The 25671-nt window shown below is 55.1% G+C and overlaps 9 protein-coding genes across 9 annotated transcripts; 4 read left to right on the forward strand and 5 right to left on the reverse strand.

Annotated features, from left to right (window-relative positions):
• Window positions 1-6278, reverse strand: TRIREDRAFT_53226 (uncharacterized protein; the record flags this gene model as incomplete). Its single annotated transcript, XM_006961565.1, has 2 exons — window positions 1-480; window positions 594-6278. The coding sequence occupies 2 exons, from the start codon at window positions 6276-6278 to the stop codon at window positions 1-3; spliced, it is 6165 nt and encodes a 2054-aa protein (XP_006961627.1).
• Window positions 6279-6755: 477 nt separating this feature from the next.
• Window positions 6756-7767, forward strand: TRIREDRAFT_53492 (uncharacterized protein; the record flags this gene model as incomplete). The annotated part of the gene is made up of 3 exons (XM_006961150.1): window positions 6756-6960; window positions 7022-7084; window positions 7154-7767. 3 exons carry the CDS (start codon window positions 6756-6758, stop codon window positions 7765-7767), a joined length of 882 nt encoding a protein of 293 aa, XP_006961212.1.
• Window positions 7768-8058: 291 nt separating this feature from the next.
• On the reverse strand, window positions 8059-8355 carry TRIREDRAFT_34306 (uncharacterized protein; the record flags this gene model as incomplete). The annotated part of the gene is made up of 2 exons (XM_006960970.1): window positions 8059-8238; window positions 8326-8355. Coding segments are annotated over 2 exons (210 nt in total), but the record flags the coding sequence as incomplete, so codon positions are not given.
• A 702-nt stretch (window positions 8356-9057) lies between these two features.
• On the reverse strand, window positions 9058-11004 carry TRIREDRAFT_102648 (uncharacterized protein; the record flags this gene model as incomplete). The annotated part of the gene is made up of 1 exon (XM_006961566.1): window positions 9058-11004. One exon carries the CDS (start codon window positions 11002-11004, stop codon window positions 9058-9060), a length of 1947 nt encoding a protein of 648 aa, XP_006961628.1.
• A 2013-nt stretch (window positions 11005-13017) lies between these two features.
• TRIREDRAFT_21198 (uncharacterized protein) lies at window positions 13018-13934 on the forward strand (the record flags this gene model as incomplete). Its single annotated transcript, XM_006960916.1, has 2 exons — window positions 13018-13613; window positions 13678-13934. The coding sequence occupies exons 1-2, from the start codon at window positions 13076-13078 to the stop codon at window positions 13932-13934; spliced, it is 795 nt and encodes a 264-aa protein (XP_006960978.1). The 5' UTR covers window positions 13018-13075.
• Window positions 13935-14069: 135 nt separating this feature from the next.
• TRIREDRAFT_102650 (uncharacterized protein) lies at window positions 14070-14802 on the reverse strand (the record flags this gene model as incomplete). The annotated part of the gene is made up of 5 exons (XM_006961567.1): window positions 14070-14174; window positions 14240-14302; window positions 14373-14397; window positions 14456-14546; window positions 14637-14802. The coding sequence occupies 5 exons, from the start codon at window positions 14800-14802 to the stop codon at window positions 14070-14072; spliced, it is 450 nt and encodes a 149-aa protein (XP_006961629.1).
• A 551-nt stretch (window positions 14803-15353) lies between these two features.
• TRIREDRAFT_43884 (uncharacterized protein) lies at window positions 15354-16109 on the reverse strand. Its single transcript, XM_006961009.1, has 3 exons — window positions 15834-16109; window positions 15608-15775; window positions 15354-15543 (listed from the first exon to the last, which is right to left on the reverse strand). The coding sequence occupies exons 1-3, from the start codon at window positions 16098-16100 to the stop codon at window positions 15481-15483; spliced, it is 498 nt and encodes a 165-aa protein (XP_006961071.1). The 5' UTR covers window positions 16101-16109; the 3' UTR covers window positions 15354-15480.
• A 319-nt stretch (window positions 16110-16428) lies between these two features.
• TRIREDRAFT_102652 (uncharacterized protein) lies at window positions 16429-17272 on the forward strand (the record flags this gene model as incomplete). Its single annotated transcript, XM_006961151.1, has 2 exons — window positions 16429-16854; window positions 16934-17272. 2 exons carry the CDS (start codon window positions 16429-16431, stop codon window positions 17270-17272), a joined length of 765 nt encoding a protein of 254 aa, XP_006961213.1.
• Window positions 17273-20738: 3466 nt separating this feature from the next.
• Window positions 20739-24416, forward strand: TRIREDRAFT_73809 (metallopeptidase; the record flags this gene model as incomplete). The annotated part of the gene is made up of 5 exons (XM_006961152.1): window positions 20739-20996; window positions 21166-22020; window positions 22086-23721; window positions 23792-23937; window positions 24079-24416. The coding sequence occupies 5 exons, from the start codon at window positions 20739-20741 to the stop codon at window positions 24259-24261; spliced, it is 3078 nt and encodes a 1025-aa protein (XP_006961214.1). The 3' UTR covers window positions 24262-24416.
• Window positions 24417-25671: the final 1255 nt, after the last annotated feature.

The raw sequence follows: 25671 nt of genomic DNA on the forward strand, positions 1-25671 counted from the left end.
CTAGCCACCAAAATTCATCTTCAGCGTAATGGTTGGCTGCGAAGTCTCGTTGGACAGCGACTTGTCCGCAGCGCCGGCTGCCGGCCGACCCGATCGGATCACTTCCTCGAGGAACGCTCGCTGGCCACTGCTCAGGCCCCCGACAATGGCTCTAAACACCCCCTGATCCACCGCGGCCAGCTCTAGGAGGCGTGTGCTCGTCTCTGCGTAGACCTCCTCGCCCTCTCCTGTCGCTCTGGCCATGAGGGCCGGGATGATCAACGACATGGCGGCAGTCACTCGCTCAGGCTTGACCGACCTTACGTATAAGCACAGTGTCTGACAGACGAGTGATCGAGCCCGCTCAGGATCCTCGGGCTCCACATTCGTCACAAAGGCCAAGAGCCGTGGGAAGAGATAGCGGGCGATGCTGACATCTGCTGCAGAAGGCGCCCCTTGCAGCAGCAGCGAGCGGATGCAATTGGCTGCTATCTTGGCCGTCTTGAAACAACACAGAAAAGGGGGGGAAGCCGTTAGTACGTGGGTAGTCAAGACGACGCAGCGAGAAGAGGGGTGGACATTGTCTGGGTGGGTTTGTTGGGATAAAAACATACCATTCGATCTGTGAGGCAGTCTACGACCTCATCTAGATAGCGTGCGACAAGGGGTTCGGTAGCAGGCAGCTGATTCGTGCCACTTGTAAGAAGGATTGTCGTCGCGAGCAGGCTGTTCTTGACAGAAGTCAAGGATGTCGGCGTCTCCCGCTTCTGCGCGTTGAGGTAGATGGACAGGAAGCGCCGGAGGCACCCTTGCAGCTGGATATCGGTAGCCGACGGGCCCTCAGCCGAGTCCCTCCTCGACCTGGACATGCTGGCGACGAATCGTTTCAGTATGGCGAGCGACTGTGGCACAATGAGTTCCTGGCAGCCGGGCGTGGCGAGGATCGTGGCGAAGATGTGAATGATGCATGCATGCAAGTCCGTCTTGATGATGGAAGGGAACACCTCGGCAGCATCGACAATGGCGTTCAGCGCCGTGCTGATCAGCATAATGGCCTCCCCGTTCATCTGGTGTCGCGCTGGCGCATTGCCCTCGGACAAGCCCGGCAAGATGCCAGACAGGACGAGGACAATGATTCGCGTCAGCTCAAACAATTGGTCAATGTCCTCGGAGAGATCGCCGTCGTCATCCGACTGCCTTCGCGCAGAAGGATGCGTGACACACAGGTCCCTGGCAACTTCGACAATCACGCTCTGGACATCCAAACCTTCCGTCAGCACAAGGCGATCCAGGAGATCCATTGTCTCGGAAAATACGTCTGGCCGGTAGATTGCGTGCCCGGTCACGCTCGGGTGCAGAATCTTCTTGAGGGCTTGCAGGATGGCCAGCATCTGCTCCTGCGTGGCCAGCGAGTTGTCTTGCCCAGGTCGGGTGGCCAAGGCCTCAAACGCGAGGCCGAAGAGCACGAAGAAGAAGGCCACCGGCTCGTCTCGGTAGTTGATGCCAGGAACTTTTGTCTGGCCATTGGTAGATGTCTCGCTTAGCTCCTTGCCGTCAAGGGCATCAAAGACAAACTCGCTGTCTTGCTCAATCAGGCTTGCAATCGCGTCAACAAGCTTGAGCCATGCGTCTTGGTAGAAGCGAAGCAGCGTTTCGCGATTCAGCGCTGCGTAGATCGTGTCCAGGCTACCCGACATCGATGGCGGTCCCAGAGTCATGGAGATGTCAGGCTCGAATCGAAGTCGAGCAAACTCTCGGAGTGCCTCCAACCAGAGAGGAGTCAACTTGCCGATATGCGGCTTGAGGACGTCCAGTAGATACTTCTGCTCGCTGCTGGCGACTTGCAGCTCCGCCCATGCCGAAAAGACGGAGATCTTGACCATGACCTGGGCGTTGGAGCTGAGACCCTTGAGATCACCAATGCCCGCGTTTTCGTTGTCGCTTGAAAAGTTTTCCAGGGCATTGACCAGTGTCTTTAGGATACGTCCCATCCGATCGACATCGGTAACGATGCCTATTGATATGAAGCTTGCGCAGACGTTCACGGCCTCCGAGGCCAGTTCAGGGGATGAATCGGCCGCAAACGCCGGCGTCAGTGCAGAGCTAATCTGGGCCTGGTACTGCTCCAGCAGCATCGCCTCCTCAAAATCCGGATCGGGCGTCTTGCCAAACATCTTGAGCACCGCGCCAATGATCTTGAGGCCCCAGATACGCAGCTCCAAGACGCCCGATGTTGATGCCGAAAAGGCCATGCGAACGACATCCGCAATCTTATTCTGCAAGGCAAGCTGGGCCTTGGACTCGCCGTTTGCTGCCACGTCCTTGGCGATGATGGCAAACATGTCGTAGATGCAGCTCATCGCGAACGTTGTGACTTGCCAACGCAGGGGCTCTGCTTCTGACGCGGCATCGGCCTTGTCTTCCTTTGCACCCGCCGAGGCGGCAGCGAACCCTGCAGCCTCTTCATCTCGTAAGTCAGGCAGGCCGCCTGTCGTAGACTTGTTTGCGTCCTTCTCCTGTTCTGGCTTAGCTCTCGTCATCTTCAAGACAGCCTGGAAGCGTTGAAGCCATGAGGAAGTCTCGGTCAATGCTGTCTGATGCAGCCAGTTTCGGATAATGTTGCGGATCCCGTCGTGGGACGGTTCAGCATCGAGCACCAGCCATAGTAGGTCCTCAAACCCCTTTTCTGCTTCTCGCAGTACGTCTCGAGGATCTCGTTTCATGATGTTATACAGTCCGTCAACGGCGGCGTCTCGTAGAGTGGCGTGTTCAGACGAAAGATACTTTTGCAGCAGTCGAACGTAGTCTCCAAAGTGCAACTGTCCGGGTGCGTACAGAGACAGATGCTCCAAGCACCCCAGCGCAGCCCTTTCCACGAACACATCCTGCTCCTCTTGGAACTGCCCAACCAGCGTAAAGATGAGCTCTCGTGACTTGTTGGCATCTTGAAGGTCAGGGCCCAGCACGTTGATAAGCGAGTCAACGCACCGCGCGATGGCGGCCGTGGTGGACAGCTCCATCTCAAAGTTCATCGTGATGGCGGATGATATCTCGGCGTGATGCGTCTCAGAGACGTAGAGCTGAGCGAGCATTCCCAGGGTGCTTGGCACGTAGGTGGCGAAGCTCAATCCCGCAGCATCTGAAGCCAGTGACAACGCCTCAAGGGCCCAGTAATGGACCACCGGATGAGGGTCGTTGCAAAGGGACATCAATATGCCCAGGATCGTCTTGAGATGGTAGCCAGCCGCCATGCCGCCCACTTTGGTCTGGATTGCACCCAAAGCCATTGCGCAGCCGGCTCTTGCGCTGGGCTCCCGATTTCCAACGATCGTGTCGACAAGGTACTTGATCTCCTGATTCGTAAAAGCGTTGCCGTACACATTGCATAGTCTTGCCACGGCCGCATAGCCGAGGCTGCGGACATACTGATCGGGATCGAGAACAAAGTCTCGCACAATATCCTGCAACAACCGCTCAACGGCGATGTTGGAAATGTCTCCCGAGGGCGAACTCGTTTCCTTCACGGCAACTCTCATTGTGCACAAGACGGCTGTTGCGAGGTTGGCGTTGATGGCTGCTTTGCGACCAAGATCTCGCTGGAGAGAGCCCGCAGACGCAAAGGTTCTGATTTGCTCTAGGATGCTTTCCTGTACCTTGGCCGGGGTCAACGGAAATGCAAAGGCAAATAGCTGGATGGCGTTGTTGATGACCTCGGTAGCAGGGGGGTCAGGATCTGTCGTGCCGTCGTCTATACCGCCAATGTACAGCATCGAGGCATCATGCTCAAGGCTGCCGCAGACGGGCGATTGCAATAGACTGTGAATGAAAGCCTCCGAATCGCTCTTTCGAACCTCATCTTCTTGTATGGCGTTTTCGTTCTGCCCAGGTAGCGGCTTGACGTTGAACCCGGCTACGAGACCCGTTATTCCAAAGCCTGTATTATCGCCAACATCCCAGATCGACTCAAAGGTGCCGGCAGCATTAGCTATTGACGCGCTCAAGGAGTTGGGTGTGTAGTTATCGGGGTCTGCAAAGAGTGATATCGCAAGAGTCAGCAGATTCGACTGCAAGAGGGCTTCGCTGCCCCCTGCAGGGCTCAGGTTGACTAATTTGATGTAGCACTGCAAAACTCTGCGCTGCACCATTCTGTCGAGATCCTGTAGCTGGAGAGCGGGAGTCAGTCTCTGCGAGATGTCCTCTGTTATCTTCTTGGAGGGCAGCGTCTTCAAGAAGGCGGTCGTGCTTTGGAGCATCGCCGCGATACGCTTGGAGACATCGACCGTGAGGAGCCGGTTGTTGAACTGGAGGAAGGCTAGAATTGAACCCAAAGCGCATTCCCTCACGTGGGTAAGAAAGGATGCTTCGAGGAGGCTTCTGGCCGAAGTGTTATCCTTGGCCAGGGGCTTTGGTAGGGCGTTCTTCCACAGCAAAAGCAGCTGCGACAGGTGAATCTTGACAAAGTTTGGACCCAGGGACATGAGACCACCGATGAGAATCCAAGCCACCTGAATCTGCGTGCTCGAGACCCGCAGTTCGGACTGGCTGCTCGATTTGAGCAAGTTGGTTGCCATTGTCAGCACTCGGCTGTTGACGTCGAGAGAGCCGTGCAAGGGACGAGAAGGGCTGGCACTCAGAGTGGCCGCCAACCCATGCGCGAACCCGATACAGCGCCTGGGAGAGTTGCGGCCCGATCCCAGCAGCGACAGTTCTCGGCTGAGGCTGTTCATGCAAACCGAAAGGCAGGGAAGTAGCTGTTGAGGGCATGCAAGGACGAATGTCTTCATGCAATGCGAAGCAAACACCTGGACCGAATAGCTTGGGTGCTGGAGAACCTGCAAAAGCCCATCTCGACACGACTCTGCAAAGCTGTTTGCAGCCGACCCCAGCGACTTGATCAGCGATGCGACAGCGTTGAGAGCAACGACCAGAGTATGCTTCTGAGGCTCTGGCCTTTCGGGCAAGGCCTGGGGATAGTTCTTCAGCACGCCGCTGATCAATGATTCCGCCGCAGATGTTTGGCCAGATTCTCCCAGGATCTTGCGTCCAATCACATCCTGGATAATGGCATCTATGATCTTCCGTGATATCAAAAGGCGATAGCGGTTGTTGTTGATGGTTGGATGGCCGAGGACATCGACAGACAAACTCTCCACGATGCTGAGATAGTTGGTCTGCACAGTCCGCTCTCCGAGCCGGCGAAAGAGCTTGCCGTAACACACCCCGATTGCGGTACGAGCTCTGTTTGAAGTTGCAGCCTTGACGTAGTGGCCGGCCAAGATCTTCAGTATATCCTGAAGTGACAGAGCTAGGTCTTGACTCCGCTTTGCGCCAGGAGCCGGGCTCGACGAGCGGGATGGGATCTCGTCTTCATCTCCTGCAATGTTGGGATGCGTGGAAGCCCGCTTCAGCTTCGTCTTGGACTTTTTGTTCTTTGTGGCAGCTTCCGCTGCGCTGGATTCTGAGTAGCCCTGCACCAGGGCCTCGGCAAAGCAGCTCGCCACGGCATTGCGCACCTTTGCGGATGATGAGTCGGCAGCCTTGAACATGGCCGTCTCCAGCTTGTCAAAATCGGTAGAGTTGTTAAAGTATGTGGTGTGCTGCACCAAGGCTTTGAGACACCGACACGCAGAGACCACGACGAGGCTTCCCTTGTCGGCAGAGGCATGGCTCCTAGCCTGCTTCCACACGTCCCTCGAGATGTACTCATCCATGGATCCCTCGACCATGGTGACAATCTTCTCGAGGGCGGAAAACACCGCCGCCCTGATGCCCGCATTGTTGGACGCCGACTTGAGCAGCTTCAGCAGCGTCGTGCAGGCCAGCTGATGCAGGCCAATGGCGCTGTCGCCCGCAGAGGCGAACACATCGCCCAGGCAGCTCGCGGCCGCATGCTTCGCGCGCGTCTCGCCATCCGACTTGGACTTGCCGCCGGCCGCAATCGCGACGAGGTCGTTGATCGTCTCAAACAGCAGCTTCCTGTCGCCCTTGCCGAAGATGTGCGCCAGGCAGGCCCCCAGGTTGTTTCGGATGACGCGCGACGGCTGCGGGGCGGAGAGGTTGATGATCTGGAATATCTCGCGCTTGAGGTAGAATTGCTGGGCCGTGCAGTCGTCCGCCGACAGGCTCAGCACGTGCTGCCGCAGCCTCGAGACGAACGTGAGCAGGAAGAGGTCCTGCTGCTCGGCGGGCAGGGCCTGAAGCTTGGCGAGATCCAGCTCCGGGGTGGCAGTGGCCGAGTCGACGGCGGTGCTGGTCGGACCGCTCGCAGCGGCTCCGGCCTCGGGCTCATGCGACGACATGGCGTGGGGGGGGATCCAGGCGTCGTCAGTCAGAGGGGAGCCCCGTCTGGTCGAGTGTGTCGTTCGATGGCGTCTCGCTTCGCTTCGCTTCGTCTCGTCTCGCCGTTGCTGTGATGTCCTTGATAGGGGGATGGCCAGCTATGTATGTGTAGTACTACTAGGTAGTACCTGTATCCAGCTGGTGATGATGGGCATCGACACTAGCGGTGGTGCCATGGCCAATCAGCAGGCGGCAGTGGCTCTAGAACTGGCAGCCCTCTTGCCAGAGCTCCAGGGAAGATTGTTTCCCCGGCGCAAATCCAGGAACATGCGATCTTGTCCGCGTGCTGAACCCTGAGGCATCTGGGGGGAGGGATAGACTGACTGAGCGTCCAAGACTTGGAGCAACTGCAAGACGTCTATTTAATCGACCATCTCTGCGACTGGTGCTTCGGCTTGGACTCAGTAGCAATGGCCACCGCAAAGACATTCTCGCTCATGACAAGATCTTGTCTCTCGGCCACTCCTCGCCGCTTGCTTGTACAAGTGTGCCCGTCATGCTCACGGTCATTCGGAGCGACGGCGTCTCAGTCCGCTGGACACAACAAATGGTCCAAGACGAAGCACATAAAAGCAGTCACAGACAAGAAGAAGATGTCTGAGCGCGTCTCATTCACAAAGCTCATCACCATGTATTCAAAGAGTGAGTGTTCCTTCTAATAAGCTTCTTAGACGGACTGCCTCCAACGATTGACGTATCAAAGTGTACGGCGAAGACATCAGATTCAATCCACAGCTCGCAAACGCAGTTGCGGCCGCAACAAAAGGTACAAGCTATCAATCTATATTTTTTTTCTCAAATTAATGTCACAACTGTCGTCCTAACTCGTAGACAGCAAGCGTGCCAAAGGCATTGATCGAGGGCGCCATTGCACGAGGCCAAGGTCGCTCCACGACCGGCGCACAGCTCGAGCCCATGACACTAGAGATCCTCATGCCCCCCAACATCGCCCTGGTTGCCGACATTGAAACGGACAACAAGACGCGCAGCTTACACGACCTCAAGTTTGTCGTCAAAAAGGCTGGCGGCTTAGTGGGATCGACGGCATTCTACTTCTCCAGACGCGGGCGAGCCGTGTTCAAGCCGAGGGACGACGGCCCTTCTCTCTCAGATGTCCTGGAAGAGGCAATCGAGCATGAAGGCACCGAAGATGTCGAAGAGCACCCTGATGGCGGCTACGTCATCTGGACGGAGCCATCCAAGCTCATGGCCATCACGGAGGCCATCTCCAAGCGCTTCGAGCTCGAGGTCGTCGAGTCCGAGATCATGTGGGCCGCGAATGAAGACACCAAGGCCGATGTCGACTCGCCCGAGCTGGTGGAAAGCCTAAACACCTTGCTTTCCGGTCTGCGAGAGTACACCGAGGTGAGGGCACTCTTCGCCAACATCCGACAGGGAGCCATTACGGACGAGGAATGGGACAAGCTGGAGAGGCACATAGATATATAGACACTGAACCCCACTCGTGAATTGTACAAACAAACACAGATCCATAGATTTTGGAGTAGAATTTCCCCTTTCCCAGTTCCCATTAACTTCAACCTGAACGCCAACCATGCAATTCGTCCCATCTTCGCCGTAGCGCCCCATCCACACACTTCATATCATACAAGCCCAGCTCTTTATTCTTCCCCTTTCACCCTGTATCAACGCCCCAAGTCATCTTGCGCGATACCATCAAGAGCTCTCGTTCTTCTGCGCCTGTTGAGCCTGCTGCCTCTGCTTCTCCTCCAGCAGAGCCTGCCGGAGTTTCTGTCGCGCCACGATTCTCTCGTACTCGGCCTTGATCTCCTCTCGATCCTGCGGCAGCTTGTTGCACTCCTCGGGCTTGGGCCAAAAGTCGTGGACGGTGAATCGATTGTCCAGGTTTGTTCCAAAGTAGTACATGATTCCGATAGGGAACAGCAGATAGGTGCCGAACTATCCACGGGAGGAAAAGGAAAGCAAGAAGTCAGCCAAAACTTGCCGTCATTGCTGGGGTTTTGGTGACAAGAAGAGGAACCTTACCTTGAAGACTTCGAGGTTTATGCCGCCCATTTTGACCTTGGAATTGCTGCTATTTCGTCTTGAGATTGGCTGGGACAATGGGGAAATGTTGCAAGTTATGGTATGGATGCTTGAATGACGAGAAGTTCGCCGTGGACGCCTTTACATCATAACCTCGATAGAGCGATAGCTTCTTCAACCCCGCCAAACCGAATCCACACCTCACACCACCCACTTTATCCCGGGGATCGGCTGTTCAGATCCAAGACACCCAAGACCTCGCAAGCGCTGATGCCTCTGTATCTTGGGACAATTTTATACAGCAAATGAATGAATTTTGACACCCTCAATCCATATTTGCATCTTCCAGGGCTTGTCCCAGCTATGACTACCTAAGTATGTTTACATATACCCTCAAGTTTGAACCGGCCACGAGTCGAAACACATGCAGAGAGCAGCAAGAAGAAGTTGTGTGTGAAGAGGTATGGATAATATCGCCCGTCCCTCCGCCGTGCTCATATAGACCTTGTCATCAACCCAGACGCACACATGCATAAGAAATACATAAGAAAACAAATAAGAGGCCGTATGAGTCCCTCGCAGCACATCAACGCCATCCGACTTTCCATTTCCTGATAGTAGTCCGAAACCCTTACCCACAATGGGGCTCAGTGAGCTGAGATAAGGAAACCAATCCTCTGCCTACGAGACACGATAGACGCCGAGCAAGCCCCGTATATACCCAAAAGTGCATCACTGGGCGGAACCATTCTCTTCCTTGTCCGCCTGTGCTTGTGCCTGAGCCTCCTCCATCATGAAACGCTCAGTAAAACTCCGAGGCGTCCCAGTGAAGCCGGATCGGACAAAACTAGCGCGGAAACTGCTGAGGTCTGCTTCGTCCATACCGCTTCGACCATCCAGACCGCCCACGAAAGTGTTAAAGTTGCCCAAGGAAGCCGCCCGAGCATGCACCTCCGGGTTGCGCACTACAGGCATGATGACGGGACGGCCCTTGTATGATCCAAGGGACCCAGGCTGAAACCTAGACACGGTGGACGTGGAGTTGTCAAACCGTGCCGGTCGCATGATGGGAACAGCCGGCGAAGTTGAATAGAGAGACTGATGGCTGGGTCGGTCCATGCTGGGCACGTCATCTTGAGATCCATCGGAAAGCTCGTCATCGTCGTCGTCGTCGTCAGGCGGGGGAGGCTGTCTTTCGCGGGGCTTTGGCGGAGCACTAAGGCCGCCAGGTTCAAACTCAAAGAGCTCATCGTCATCGTCCCCATCATCGACCAGGGTTTCATCTACACGAGGAGGTGGATTGCTTCTCTCCCGATGATTGCTGGCATTGCTAGAGCTGATGATCGATCTGTTCGGCAACGATGCCGCAGCTGAGTGTCCATTGACCGCTCTCTTTGGGGGCAATTGGGGATGTGAGGCAGACGCAGACTTCCCAACTCCGAGAGAGTTGCGTTTAGGCATGGCTAGATAGTCGTCTTCGTCGTCTGAAGAGTTGCCGTCATCATCGTTGTTTCCTGACCCGCGATGGTTGACGTCATCGGGATATGACGATGTCGCGTTGCTGGCTTGCGCAGCTCTCGATGGAATGGTTGATGTATGGTGGTTTACTGTAGGTGTGATGAGCTCGGCAGAGGTAGGCTTCCCAGGAGGCATCCTGGCGGTGTTGTTCGGATGTGATGGCGCCTCGTCCGTATCAGGATTCACGACAGTCCAGACAGTGCCTTCCTCCGCCGGCGCTCTCGACAAAGCTCGCAAGGCCTCTGTGGAGGAGCTCTTCCGGACTGGGGGCTCCCAGTCCATGTCGTCGCCCAGTATCATGCCAGAGGCAATTGGATCGTCCTCCAAGGCCGGCGGTGATGCGACGGGACCTAGGAATTCGACCTGTTGCGGCGATGACGTCGGCAACACCTCTGTTCCCATAACCTCAAAGCGAACTCGCCTTGGGCTCTGGGCCGGCTTAGATGTACTAGATGAGCGTCGCAGGGCACTTCTCCTGGCCTTGGCGTCGCTCCTGTCCGAGTTGACAGACGAGGTTGACTCTTCGGTAGCGGTCCTGACGAGGCGGTGCGCCTCGTTAGGAGCCTGAGGGTCTGCGGGCGGCGTGTCGTTGCCTGCGGTTGCAAGGCCGCCCTCGGTGATACCATGATTGGTGGCAGTGCCGCTGCCGCTGCCGGTAGCTGGTGGTGCCATTGCAGGCGGTAATGAGTCGGCAGCCGTCGTCTGCGTGGCCGTGGTCGAAGCCGTGGCCGCGGCCGTCGAGTCACCAGGCGAGGGAGCTGCCGGTCGGGGGTCGTACTTGGACGGAGGCGAGCTGTCCAGCAGGGGCAGATAGCTCGGCGTGAACAGGCCCTGCAGCTCCGTCTCGCGTTCGCGCGAAGTGATGGTAGGAGTGCCGGGAGGCTCGTTACGGGCGGCGGGCTGCTGGGATGAAGCCGGGTGAGGCGCTTGTGAGTCAGCGACAGCGGCCTCGAGCTCGAGCTCGGGGCGGAGCGTCGGATAGTTGGCAAAGGACTGGACAATGGCGCGCTGGACGCTGGATGCGACGCTGGGAGAGACGCCGACGAGCAGATCGTGGTAGTAGCGCTGGAAGTCGGAGAGCAGGTCGCAGCGGTAGGCTCGCATCTTGCCCTCCAAGTCATCCAGCTTGGTGTGGAGGCTGCTGAGCAACGTCGCCTCCATTGCGGCTAACAAGAGGCTGCAAGCGGACTGGAGCGTGTCAATGGCCTTGATCTGCCCATGACGCTAGGCAGGGCGGGGATCCGAGGGGCGGCCGCTGATTTGGAGCCGACAAGCTTTTTGGCTGCAACTGTATGCACCGTGGCCAGAAAAAGAATCGGATCGCGGGCAGTTATTGACGTTGGAGAGAGGAATTGACCTGGCCGAAGCAGGTTGTAGATCTCTGGGCGGCCTGGGGTGGATTTCACTTAGGCACAATGCTGGACTTACATAGCGCCGCTTTTCCCCCCCCCTCCCCACCCACGCTCTGGCCCTGCCCGTGACCTCGTCTCTTGTTCTCTGGCCGGGCAAGAGAGAGCTTCTGTTACTATCAACCAATATTTACCTGTTCAATTAACCTCGTCGATCGTGCACTCCAGGTGTCCTTCCCTCATGTCCATCCCGACCTGGCACGAAATGATACCTATGGTACCTACCTTACTTACCCAGGTACTGCTTCTCGGAATACGAGAATCACAACAGGCACTGTCTGCAAGGGCAACCAACCCGTGGGCGTTCTGATCCGTTGCCTCTGAGGGGGCTTACGCTAGGCACAGATTACCTGGCAGTTGAACCGGATATCGTCTGCGGCATCGCGCCAACCACGCTCGCCCGGCGCAGTCGCCGCGTTGGACCAAGGTCCAGCCGGTTGTGTGTGTGAGCTGCTGCTGCTGCTGCTGGCAGAGGGTGGTGGGCAGGTGGTCTTACACGATATGCCTCCCTCGGGAGAAAACGCCGTGGTTGGGATGACTGGGCAAATGGAGCAACCACCCGGCATTTCTGGCGTCGCATCGCCCTCGTCGCTGGATGTGGCATCAGGCAGACCACCCTCTCGGACCCCGGTTGCCCGGATATTCCAGGATGCTTCCAGACCACCAGAGAGGCCTGGGCCAAGCCCTCCGTCCGCCCAACGGGGCCTGAATCAGCGTGGGCAAGGCGTGGGCAAGGCGTGGGATACAGAGGGGTTTGGGGTGCTGCTCATGCATCATGCTGCAGATCTGCCCCTGCTGGTCCACCATCCCCTCACCCATTCGGCAGCACGCGAGACAGCCATCCATTCGAGCTCTGGACGTATGGCGTACGAGTATGGACAGTCGTACAATCGTGCAGTGTCTGTCGGTGTGGCTGTGGTGATGCAACACGCCCATGCCTTGCTTTTACGTGTACTCGTATGAAGCACAAAGTAAGACGGAGCTTCCGCATTGAGACCCAAAGGTAGGCTCTGTAGGTATTTGACTTACAGAGACCATCCATGTTCATCACCAAGTGTATCGTACAGTAATAGTAGCACAACTTATGGGCTCTTACAGCCTTAGAGTACAACCGATTGCCTGTCATGTGGTATCTTTGGCCCTACGTACTTACGGCCATATACTCGTACTACGACCTACTACCTACCTAGGTAGTAGTAGATACTGATGGATAGTGCTCGTGCTTGACTCGCACTTGATGCCACGCCAGAAAGTAGTGTTGGCATTGTCCCGCCGCCACTGAAAGCCATCCAGGCTCCTACATCGGGAGACAACGTAATGCCACCTACATACCTAGTAGATACTAGTAGGCACATACGCAGCTCAGCTTTGTTATCGTGGACAGCATCGAGATTCAGCACGCGACTCATCAACACACTGATACTAGAGAAACCAATCATCATCCAGAGTCAAGAGTGATTGAGTGATAAGCATGTGAGATCATGGGCTTTGGAATACGAGCTGAGGCTGGTGGCTGAGGGCTGGCGACGATCCGCCCATCGATCAGAGATCCAGAGCTCCTCCAACTGTGGCTGGAGCATGTGGCTGGTCAAAGCTCACACCGCCTTTCTCAATCGGGACCGTCCTGACAAGGTTCCCGATATTCTGCCCCCATAGCCTTGCCAGCTGGTGGAGCCCGGCCCAGCTGCGCGTGCCTGCCTCTCCTTTGGCAATCAACGCCATTTCACCAATATTCCATCCAGCATATAGGGAAACCTCGGGGGGACGCAGCATCACCTTCACCTTCTGGCTACTCCTCCACTGCGGCCGACACTCCTCCCAGCATGTCAACCATTCCGGCCTCGGCCCTGCAATCGGGGTCGCCGCCCATCATCCCGCTGCCGTTCAACGCCAAACAGCCCGAGAAGGTGACGCTGTATCCGCTATCCAACTACACATTTGGCGTCAAGGAGACCCAACCCGAGGAGGACCCGTCCGTCATCGCCCGCCTAAAGCGCCTGGAGGAGCACTTCAACGAGCATGGCATGCGCCGCACGTGCGAGGGCATCCTCGTCTGCCACGAGCACAACCACCCCCATATCCTGATGCTGCAGATCGCAAACGCGTTCTTCAAGCTGCCCGGCGACTACCTGCGGCCCGAGGACGACGAGGTCGAGGGCTTCAAGGCGCGGCTGGACGAGAGGCTTGCGCCGGTCGGCCGATTGGGCGAAGGCGAAGAGGCGGGCGACTGGGAGGTTGGCGAATGCCTTGCGCAGTTCTGGCGGCCAAACTTTGAGACCTTCATGTACCCCTTCATCCCTGCGCACGTCACGCGGCCCAAGGAGTGCAAGAAGTTTTACTTTATCCAGTTACCAAAGAGCAGTAGGTTCATCTTCATATCCGATCAGCTGGCCGCACATACTCACGTCTGCCCCTTTTCGCACAGAGGTTCTCAGTGTGCCGAAGAATATGAAGCTTCTCGCCGTCCCCCTGTTCGAACTCTACGACAACACCGCTCGATACGGACCGCAACTGTCAGCCATCCCACATCTCCTCAGCCGCTACAACTTTGAGTTTGTCGACGAGAATGGCGACGTGGTTGCCGCGACCCCTGGTTCAGGTGCCCCCGACGGATACGTGCCCAAGTCCAAGGTTCTGGCTGGGGACGACACAGATATGGTGGAGGAGAACGGAACACATTAATACGGGGAGGGCTGGCACGTTGGAAAAAAACATGGCGATGGTGTTTGGCGCATAGGTTATATGAATGTACACACTCTTCGAAACTTGCGGGCTGTCTAATTTTCCATACAGACTTGTCAATGCTATAGAATCTTCTCACGCCTTCTGTCCTTTGTCTCCCTGGATTGTTGCTATGATGTTACGCCGGTGCTTGCTTGCCCTGAACTCTAGGTACCAGATGCCCTGCCATGTTCCGGTAGCCTAGATGGTGGTTAGCATGAACACACAAGTATTAAGTGAAGAGGCGCAGGGCTGTGACAACTCACCAACTTGCCGTCCTTGATCGGGATTGTGACGCTGGCGCCAATGAGGGCTGATTTGATGTGAGCCTGTTTAAGGTTAGAATCCGGCTTGACATCAACAGACTCCTGGCTTTCTCAGAAACAGTTTGCAACTCACCGGCATGTCATCGGGACCCTCAGCGCTGTTGGAGATGGGTGTTAGTGTGAGACTCGACCACCCAGAGGTCCATTGTCACTTACTCGTGGCGATAGAGGGCCTCTCCCTTGGCACCATAGTCTGGCGCAATACGGTCAAGAGCATCGCTCATATCCGCTCTGACATCCTCATCCCCTATCGAAAACCAAAAAAAGGTCAAACATTGCCCACAAACAACCTTATATCAATGCGACATAGCAACACGAGGAAGAGGTCGAAACCTACAGTTCTCATTCAAGCTAAGAGCACAGCTCGTATGCTGGACAAAAAGATTCAACAACCCGACTTTGTACTCCTGAATCTCGGGCAGCGCCGAGAGGATCTGGTCCGTGATGAGGTACGAGCCGCGGGACTTGGCCGGGAGTGTGATTTGCTTCTGGAACCAAGACATGGTGGCAATGGTGGTGTCTGCAGGTGATGGTGGAGATGACTTTGAGAAGATGTAGCTGAGAGGAAGCGTCCAGAGAAAGTGGAATACGTCTGGGAACAACGACAGCATAAACAGGAGGATAAGAAATATGGTGGTGATGTCGTTGAGTTGTTGCTGAGGCATTCTGTGGTCACGGTGATGTTATGGGAGCAAGAGGTGGGGACTTTTTTGGCAGGCCGCCTTGGAGAGCCGCTGGCTTTTAGTGGGGTTAGTGGTTGCATGTACAGAAGGGGAAGTACTTGCCCGGTGATGGCCTCACGATGCAGTTGTGTGACATCAGCGTCGTGTACCGCGACTGAGGAAGAGATGCTGGAGGCTATTGCGACATGGCGATTATGGATTTGATAACATGGTAAGAATTTGATTGAACGACTAGCGATGGTGTACCTATGTAGAGGAAATTGTGTTGTCGACCTAAGGTAGGTAGCTTGGTATAGGTACCTACTTAGGTTTCAGTGTTATACCGTGTGATGAGAGTCAAGATGATCTACAGCATCTTCAAACGCCGATATATGTACAATATAGTTCTTATTTTTCTTCATTGAGGCTCTTCATGACTAATACAAAATATCCCGCGAGTCGACCCATGGCCTGTCTATCCCCATCAACTCAATAACCCATCTTCCCGCTGCAGTGCGTCTATTTCAAAGGGTAGGAAGTCTCGGGCAGAGACTCGAGGTGTTTTCGGTGGTGCTCATTAGCCTAAAACACGATTAGCATTGATCCCGATGCTCCCAAAAGAGTGTGCTTTGGCAGTCTAGCATACAAAGGGGTTTCCGCAGTAGTTGCAAGTGGCAATTTCGGGCTTGTCGGTGTTGATAAAGATTCTGGGGTGACCAGCAGGGCCGCCGCCGCCGTCGCATGAAACAATCTTGTCGTGAGTCCATTTGACAGGCACCTGGTGCACCAATTCAATCGCAGCGTACGGTTGGGGCTGGAGAATCACATCAATACTTTTGTCCTCGCATTCCAACACCTGTCGAGGGTTATACCTGGAGGCTGAAGTCGGTCTGCTCGAAGCGGGGGCCAGTCATAGCCAGTGCTCGTGGCTTCTGGCTTCGGGACCAGATGGCGGCTCGGTTGGGGGCCTGGGTGATGGCTTTTGAGTCGCTCTCGAGGACAGCGGCCGTGTCGCTTGTGCCGGTAACGGGCGCGGGAGCTTGAGCCTCGAGTCGGCGGGCTGAAGTCGTGAATGTTCGGCTCGATGCGCGCACGCCGCGCGTAAGCGCTTGAACCGCTCGCAATTGGGACGAGGCCATGGCTGCGACGTTTGCGATGGGGTTGCAATAATCTGGACTCGAAGCCGAGCAGCGCTTCTCGAGAGTTGAGGTTGAACCGAGCAGCAATACCTAGAGGTGGGTTGAATGAGCCGGAACAAGGATTGTCCGGGATGGGCTGGTGCTTGCTGCAGGCGCATTATCGACAAGCTCGAGGTAACTTTTTTTCCCTTTCCGCCTCTTGTTTACAAAAGCCATCATAAGCCATCAACGAAAAGGAGAGCTTGCGCGCCACCGAAGAAGCAAATCCAGGCCTTCTTGAACAGCAAACAGAAACCAGAGATCCGCGAGGCGGCAAAATATCATCAGGATGGCTCCGGACACGCCAAAGGGGCCCTCCTCAAGGCTGCTGACGATGAAGTTCATGCAGCGAGCTGTTGCATCCGCAGCTTCATCGCCACAACCCGACGAAAACTCCCAGACGTCCAAAAAGCGAAAGCTGAAGCACTCAGCAACCGCAGCTGCAGAAGAGCGAATCAGCGCGCTGATCGATCAGGCCTCGATCAAGGCTGCTATTGAGGAACAAGAGGCGAAGCGACAGGCAGCCCTGGCCCTACACTCTGCGACTGGCGCGCACTGGGTTTTGAACACAAAGCTGGACAAGTTGAATGCTAGCAAGCCGTCAGAGCCTTCGCTGAACGTTGTCTATGTGGGCTACGGAGATATAGATTCAGACAACGAGTCTGGAGGCGAAGACGCTCCCCAGAGTGGGCGGACATCGACGCGCAAGCCCAAAGTAGTCGAGGATCAGGCATGTTTACACCTCCCCGCCACATGACCACTTGCCCCTTATCGCTTGGCTGACCCTTTAGCAGAAGCCTAGCCCTAGTAAAGACGACCAGTCAGGTGAGGAATCATCTAGTGACGACGACGATGATGAAGAGCCGAAACGCAAAAGTAGACGTCTGGACTCTGGAGACAGCTCGAGCCGCTCACAGTCGCGGTCGATACCCAGACTCAGCGAGGAAGCAAAAAAGGCCAAAGATTTCCGCGAGAAGCGGAAGAAGAAGGAAGTCCGGCTCAACACCATTTCTTCTATATCGTCTGCAGGTGCTGGGGGTGCTGGGAGCCCGGCCTCCAACATGACCTGCTACGTTTGCAAGCAACCCGGGCATAAAGCGGCCAGCTGTCCCAAGAACTCCTCCAGGAGATGATTGCTATTGCTTCTTTCCTTGACGCTTCACTTTGTGGTGTGAACTCTCGTTCTCATTGATCCACTTTCGCGCATTCGATCCCCTGGAGGGATGTATACATTTTTCATGAATGCAAAAGCTCGCCTGCCCCTTATATACCCGATTTGCTAATAGGGCAAGGCAAACTTGCTTCGGCTGCTTGCATCATATTCTTACCTATTTGCACATAGAAGTACTTGGTCAATCACCAAGACATGCTGCCGTCTCCGAGATGCGCAAGTGAACTATCAGCGAGCTTTCCTAGGGTGTTTTCTCGGGCATGGATAATATAAATATAAAGTACGAACCTAGGATATATCATTAGATCAAAGACATTCTCTTCCTCCGTGAAATCGATCATAACTTTCAATTGTATATACAATCTACCGATACAAAAAAGGCTGTAGAGCGGAACGTACCTCTGGATGTCGATGTAAGGTAGCCTGGTAAGATATGGAGCATATCACGTCCGTTTCCGGAGGCTCTCAAAACTCATGCAGGGTGGGAGAGATATCAGATCCAACCGCGGGGCTGAGACGACGCCGTTACGTTGTCACATGCATGCATATTATATCACAATACGACGGCGAGATGATAGATGCTTTACCATTGCTTGCCTGAACATTAGCTTGGAACTCTATGTGGCGCGTTCATTCTCATCTCCAGCCCAACACTTAATGTCATCCCAATTGGTCCTTCTTCCAAACCTCGCACGACAGTTTTGTCCCTACACCACCTATCACATGTACAAATCACACATAGAGGAATCCTGTGAGCCGATCACACAAGGGATAATCAACATCTCATCTTGCAATCCTACATCCCCGCATGAAATCTGCTGCGGGGTCTAACAATCCTTCGCCGAAGGATGAATCCACCATGGAGGGCAATATCGACAACTTTGTCCGTCCAGAGCCATGGTCCGCAGCCGCCACCCTCGAGCGCATGCCAGTGCCGCAAGGCCGCCCGCACGAAGGCGTACATATTACTACTAGGTACATGCATATGAATCCTATAGAGCTCATTCACGAGCTCTAGGCGTTCTTCCCCGGGCCTCACTTATGCCGGCCATTATAATTCGCCTCCCACTTCCCCGCTATGTTCCGGTACTCGATCCAAGATCCATGGAGGAGACGCGGACTTTTGCACTACAGCAACGCCTAGCCAGGCCGCTCGCTTGTCTATGAGGTCAATAGTGCCTGCTAATGAGGAATGAAGCGTCCAGCCAAGCTTTTGCTCAAAGACTATCGGCAGTGCTCATCAGTCACGCTGGGTGTCTCCAATGCTCGACATTGCTACGGTGGCGCAACCGGGAACCGAGTTGAGCACACGATCAGGTGTCACGGACGAGAGTCTTGGGCAGCTCGAGCCGGATTCAATGCCGGCATCACGAGGAACGAGCACGAATCCTTTTACTGCCCGCAATATAGCAAAAGTGTCCTCTTGATTCGGCCTCTTTTTCCCAACTATTGCCCGCTGGCTGTGGAGCTGCGGGCACAGCAGACTGGACGAACAGCTGCGCGTTGATCAGAGGTAAGGCGTTGACCGGCGACAGCCGCTGCTTGGCTCGGCTCGACAACCTTGATGGACTGGTGACACCTTCACAGTCCAGGGGAGTGGTTGACGTGTCAAGCACCCAACCGCCTCTTTGCACTCATCATGCATGGTCCTTGGTCTATGCTCACCGACCCAAGGACTGGTAAGCAGATCAGATCGCAACCCTGACCTTTTATTTGTTTAGCGCGCCCCTCTCAACGGAGTCCAGGCAGAAGACGCTTCGAGGCAATCGTCGGCATCCCGTCAGAGCTTTTGCGGTTGGACAAGGACGCCGCTATGGTTTGTCACGGGCTGTTTGGGGTGGGCAATGTTTGTCCGTTGGTATCAAGGACTCATACGCAGTCATGCTGAGGCCAACGACAAGCTTTCTGCTGTTACTGCTCTTGTCATCATCTGCAAGTTTTCGTAGCAGCTTTACGAGTAGTACTCATACGACTCTGGGCGAGGGATATTAAGTCGTCTGTCCATGACTGGTTGGCTGGCGGGAGTTTTGGCAGAGCATCATACGCAGTACCTACCTACCCACTACGAATCCACGCTTAAACAACCAAGAGAGTGGAAACGAAACGGGGAAGCATCATCACTCCTGCTCCCCACACCCCTTGCAGCATTTCAGAGCTTGGCTCCTTGTGCTGCGGCTTGTCATGTCTCTCCTTCGATGCAGGACGGGCCCTGCAGAGCCAATAGACGCTGTGTCACCACATCCCGAAGCACGGCCCCAACAAACGTCCGCGGCATTCGGCCTGCTGGCCTTGATTCGTGATCATGGCGGCAACATCCTGGTTCATTGGCTTCTCCTTAGTACATAGAACCAGCGCTCCAATACCTACAACAGCTTGATGAAAATGATCTGCAGCCTAGTACAGCAATGAACCAAGCAGCAGAGCGTGAAGCAATCAACACCATGGCCAATAAGAGCGCAACGGATCATCGCAGGGAGCATGTATTGTAGTACAGCCAGCTTGGCGGCGCAATCCACAGGACGGACATTGATTATAAGTAAAGCCATCCCGCTGTTTGCCGCCTCAAGGGAGAAGGCTGGAGGGCACCTTGAGGGAGGGGTGGGCTAGCTCTGGATAAAAGAGGCCCTTCTATACCCTCTGCTCCCGGATCGTGTAAGTCAGGTAGATATATATAGGTAGCATGTAAGCTTCATAACTCCTCGCGAAGCAGACTCTGGATGCATTCATGCAGGGCGTAGCGGCCGTCTGACAAGGTACGCCATCAGCACGCAGCTCTTCCATCTAAACGCACATTCGCGCTGATTTTCTACATGCAGAAACTCGTTGGCACCATTCATCCAAGCGCAGAAGCGCCGCTTGGGATTACTTGCCTGCTTGCTTATCGCCTTGCGTCAGAGCAGACAAAGAGCGTCTGTCGCCCCCTTTTCCCCTTGCTCCTCCTCCTCCTCTCCCTCCTCTCCCTCCTCTCCTTTGCGACTCGCCGTTCAGACTCGGCGACTGCACCACGAAAGGTCCGATTCCCACCAATTGCAGCTTCCGACAACAACCATTGAATCCGATTGAAGACCACGCGAAAGCCTCATCACCAACGGCATCCAACCACATTAATCCCACCAAACCGCAGCCAGCTCCCTATTGCTGATTTTGCCGTCTTCCGACCTAAATAGACAAGGTGGCGCCTCTTCCCCACTAAGCATATACCTACAAGCCTCACACACACCGCAACGGGACTCGCATCAGTCAGCCAGCCCGCCACTTACCTTACCTACAAAAACCACCAGCAGCCCATACCCATAGCTCGCCTACCCCGTCCAATCCTTTCAGGGCCCTTCAGCTGAGCTGCCTCTCTGTTCGAAGCCGTCTCCCGCGCTCTGCCGTCTGTTGATGCTTGCAAGTCGGACTCTGGACGCTTCGTGAAATCCCCCGCAATGGAGCGAGTGCCGGCGCCGGTCAAGGCTGAGGCCCAAGGCCCCAGTCGCCCATCGTCGGTTGTGCTCCTGACCGACAAGCTGGAGAAGCCGTCGATAGACGAGCGCGAGTACAGGGTCATCCGCCTGGAGAACGGGCTCGAGGCTCTGCTGGCGCACGATCCGGAGGCGGACAAGGCCAGCGCGGCGCTTGACGTCAACGTGGGCAACTACAGTGACGAGGCTGAGATGCCTGGCATGGCACACGCAGTTGAACATGTAAGCGGTGGTCCCCTTTGATTATCCCCTGTTTGTTGGATTGCCTACCTAGTGGTTGGGTCCCTCTTTGTTTCTCACGATCCTTCTCCCGCCCTGCAATTGTCGTCCTCGCCCATCAATTGCGCGTCCTGTGATGCAGCAGCCGGACTAACCCTCTTGCCAATGGTAGCTCTTGTTCATGGGCACGAAAAAGTTCCCCATCGAGAACGAGTACAGCCAATACCTGTCTGCAAACTCCGGCCACTCCAATGCGTATACAGCCTCTACGTCGACCAATTACTACTTCGAGGTGGCGGCCAAGCCAGCCAATGGCCAAAATCCGTCAGATGCCAACCCCTCGCCTCTGCGCGGGGCCCTCGACCGCTTTGCGCAGTTCTTCATTGAGCCGCTCTTCTTGTCCAGCACTTTGGACAGGGAGCTCCAGGCCGTCGACTCGGAGAACAAGAAGAACCTGCAGAATGACACCTGGCGCATCCACCAGCTCGCCAAGTCTCTGTCGAACCCGAAGCACCCTTTCTGCCACTTCTCTACCGGCAACCTGGAGGTGCTCAAGACCATCCCGGAGTCCAAGGGGATCAATGTCAGAGACAAGTTCATCGAGTTCCATGCCAAGCACTACTCTGCCAATCGCATGAAGCTCGTCATTCTGGGCCGTGAGCCCCTTGACGTCCTCCAGAAATGGACCGTCGAGTTCTTCTCCGACATTGTCAACAAGAATCTGCCTCCCAACAGATGGACAGAGGAGCCTCCGTTCCGCGAGAGCGACATTGGTGTGCAATTCTTCGCGAAGCCAGTCATGGACACCAGGGAGCTGCACTTGTTCTTCCCATTCCTTGACGAGGAGCACCTGTACGAAACACAGCCTGGTCGATACTGCTCTCACCTCATTGGCCACGAGGGACCCGGCAGCATCATGTCATATATCAAAAACAAGGGCTGGGCCAATGGTCTCTCTGCCGGTGCTTCTCCGATCTGCCCCGGCACGCCCGGTGTCTTTGAGGTCCAGATCCGACTGACGGAAGAGGTAAGCTTATGCATGCATGTTTTGCATTCCCCAGATATGCCCTCTCTAACAGCTTGACACCACAGGGCCTGAAAGTCTATCCCCAAATTGTCAACGTCTTTTTCCAGTACATTGCTCTCCTGCGCGAAACGCCTCCTCAAGAATGGATTTTCCAGGAGCAAAAGATCATGGCCGACATCGAATTCAAGTACAGAGAAAAGGCTCCCGCGAGCCGGTTCACGAGCAGAGTCAGCTCCGTGATGCAGAAGCCGTTGCCGCGAGAGTGGTTGTTGAGTGGCTACAGCCTTATGCGCACCTTTGACGCAGACCTCATCCAGCAGGCTCTGGCCAAGTTCCGCCCAGACAATCTTCGTCTCTGCGTGGTTTCACAAACCTACCCGGGCACCTGGGACAAGAAGGAGAAGTGGTATGGTACCGAGTATAGATACGAGAGGATTCCAAAGGACCAGATGGAGGATTGGAAGCGCGCCATGGAGACTCCAAGCCAGAGCCGGCTGTCAGAGCTACATCTGCCTCACAAGAACGCCTTCATACCCAACAGGCTCGAGGTGGAGAAGAAGGAAGTGTCGGAGCCCGCGTTGGCGCCTCGGATCCTGCGAAACGATGAAGCGGCTCGAACTTGGTGGAAAAAGGACGACACTTTCTGGGTGCCCAAGGCCAATGTCATTGTGGTCCTCAACATTCCACTCGTGAACGCCTCCTCTCAGAGCTACGTCAAGGCCAAGCTGTTTACGGAGCTGGTGCGCGATGCGTTGGAAGAGTACTCATACGATGCAACGCTTGCAGGACTCGAGTACACGGTGTCCCTCGACATCCGAGGCCTGTGCATCGAAGTCTCGGGATACAATGACAAGCTTCCCGTTCTTCTTGAGCAAGTCACCGCCACGCTACGCGATCTCCCAATCAAGGACGATCGCTTCACCGTCGTCAAGGAGCGCGTTACTCGTAACTACGACAATTGGCAGCTTCATTCGGCGTATCAACAATCCGGGGATTATACGTCGTGGCTCAACGCTGAGCATGACTCTCTGGTCGAAGAGCTTGCCGTGGAACTGCGAGAAGTCACGGTAGACGATGTGCGGGAATTCCAGAGGCAACTGCTGGCCCAGATGCACATCGAGGTTTACGCACATGGCAATATGAACAAGGGCGATGCGCTGAGAGCAACGGATACGGTTCTGTCTGCCTTGAAGCCTCGCGTCTTGCCCAAGTCTCAGTGGCCCATCATCCGTTCGCTCATCCTGCCGCCCGGGTCAAACTTCGTCTACAAGAAGACGCTGAAAGACCCTGCAAATGTCAACCACTGCGTCGAGACATGCCTCTACATTGGCGAGAAGGGCGACCGACAGACGCGCGCAAAGACTCTGTTGTTGGACCAGATGATCCACGAGCCCGCATTCGACCAGCTGAGGACAAAAGAGCAGCTAGGATACATTGTCTTCACGAATATGCGGCCCTTTGTCACCACATATGGCTTCCGCATCATGATCCAGAGCGACAGAACTCCCGACTACCTCGACAAGCGCATCGAGGCCTTCTTGGTCCTGTTCGGTGAGATGCTCAAGAACATGACGGAAGACGATTTCGAGGGCCACAAGCGGAGTTTGATCAACAAGAGGCTCGAAAAGCTGCGCAACCTCGACCAAGAGACCAACAGGCATTGGGCCCAAATTTCCAGCGAGTATTATGACTTTGAGCAAGGTAAGTGACTGACGAACTTTGGTTGTTCCGCGCTTCATCCATGCGAAATACTAATGCGTCTGAAATCCAGCCCACCAAGATGCAGCCCACGTGAAACCAATTACAAAGGCCGACATGATTAGCTTCTTTGACAAATACTTTAGCCCATTCTCGAGCAGCCGAGCTCGTCTTTCGGTTCACTTGTGTGCTAGGGGTTCGGACGAGCGGGATTCGAAGGTCGCGGACCTCTTGAAGGAGTCGGGACTGGAAGGCGTTTCCAAGGAGGACCGGGCGAGCCTTGACCTTTTGGAGGGACATTTGAAGACGAGACAAACAGTTCCCGAAGAGCAACGAACATCACTCCTTTCCAAAGCCAAGGAGCTGGGGCTTCCCCAGACGGCCCCGGAACTCTTGGAAACGCCAAGCAACATTGCATCCGCGGTAGACTCGGCCGTGGAGATTACCGACGGGCGACTGTACAAGGCCGGACTGCGGGCAAGCTCTGGAGCTCGCCCCGTCAAGGACATTGCCGAATTCGAAGAGACGGACCCCAAGCTTTGAGTGAGACGGCACGTTGATGAATTATGATGAATTTCCTATGGTCACACAGAAAGAGGGAACAGGCAAAGGAAAACACGATAGATGTCTGATGCTGCACAAGCAAAGGAAGTTACATTGGGGCGAGAGTTGGACAGAGGGTATCAATTACGGTACACACATTAGAGCTCTCTCCTCCTCCTTCTCTACGTCTGGGTATATCTGAAGGAGGAGGGGGGGGATAGGGTAACGTGCTTTCGGGTTAGAGGTCGCCTTCTTGGACAAGAATCGGATCTTTGGACTGCTTGGAACTACTTGGTGACGATGACTGCTTTGGCTACCAGGGCTCACCCGGCTTCATCCACGGAACGGTTACACGAAGCTGTACAGTTAGAACGACACGTTTAACCCAACCTCGGTACTACCTATTACGCCATGTTGGCCCTCTTAGAGTCGCTTGAGAAGCTGCCGTCGTTGAGAGGCCTGGCTTGCAAGCAACCGTGTACGACTGTGCATTGTGACAGCCGTAAACTTGAGGACATACTGGCGGCTACTAAATTAGTAGTAGGTAGGTAGGTAGGTACCTAGGTAGGTATGCAAGGCTCTAATGAGTATATGCTGTGCCAATATGCAGGGACACTGACACACAAGCGAGGTCAGGCATGTATCCGAGGAGATGCGAGCTACAGCATCAGCATTCAATCGACTCGGGCATAGAAGTATTGGTGATTTATTCCCAGGCTCGGTCTGCCCGCATGGTTGTTGATCCGGCAGACGCCAATAATCCGCCACAGCGGCGGGCTTCACTGGAAAACTGAAGGGCAGTCATGAATACCTATTGCCACAGCTGGAAGCCCGGGAAAGTAAAGCCTGCTGATGATTTGTATCGTAGGTATTTGCCAATGTTCAGAGGTGGTGACATGATCTCCCAATTCCAATACCAATACCAGAGGCGCACTTTCGCACCCAAAACCAGTATTTACAGGTAACGAGAGCACCGGCAGTTGGCTCCTTTCTGGCTTGTGCGCTGGCAATGCCGGCTGATGCGTTGCATTGACTGCAGTTGGTACGTAGGTACGAGAGTAAGGTACCTAGACTCGATTCACTCGAGGCTTCGTAGTGGGACTGCCCCGCCATGTAGCTTTGTGGTAGCTGGAGCGGAAGGGAGAACCTTTAATCGCCTACGAGTACCTCCCTAGGTACTTACAGGTACTGACGCCTACGGCAGGCCAGTGGAGTTTCTCTGGCTTCTTCTTCTTCTTCCTTTCTGCACTTGTTTTGTTTTCTTTTGCATCTTCTTCCTGCTTGCCTTCGCATTGTATGACTTAACAGACCTCTGCGATAGAGCACACACACAAACACACACACACAGCCCGCGATTGACTCGAAGTTCTACGATTCTTCAACCAGGTTCAAGGCACTATTACTGACAAA

Source organism: Trichoderma reesei (assembly GCF_000167675.1).
Source record: "Trichoderma reesei QM6a unplaced genomic scaffold TRIREscaffold_1, whole genome shotgun sequence".
Lineage (NCBI taxonomy): Eukaryota > Fungi > Ascomycota > Sordariomycetes > Hypocreales > Hypocreaceae > Trichoderma > Trichoderma reesei.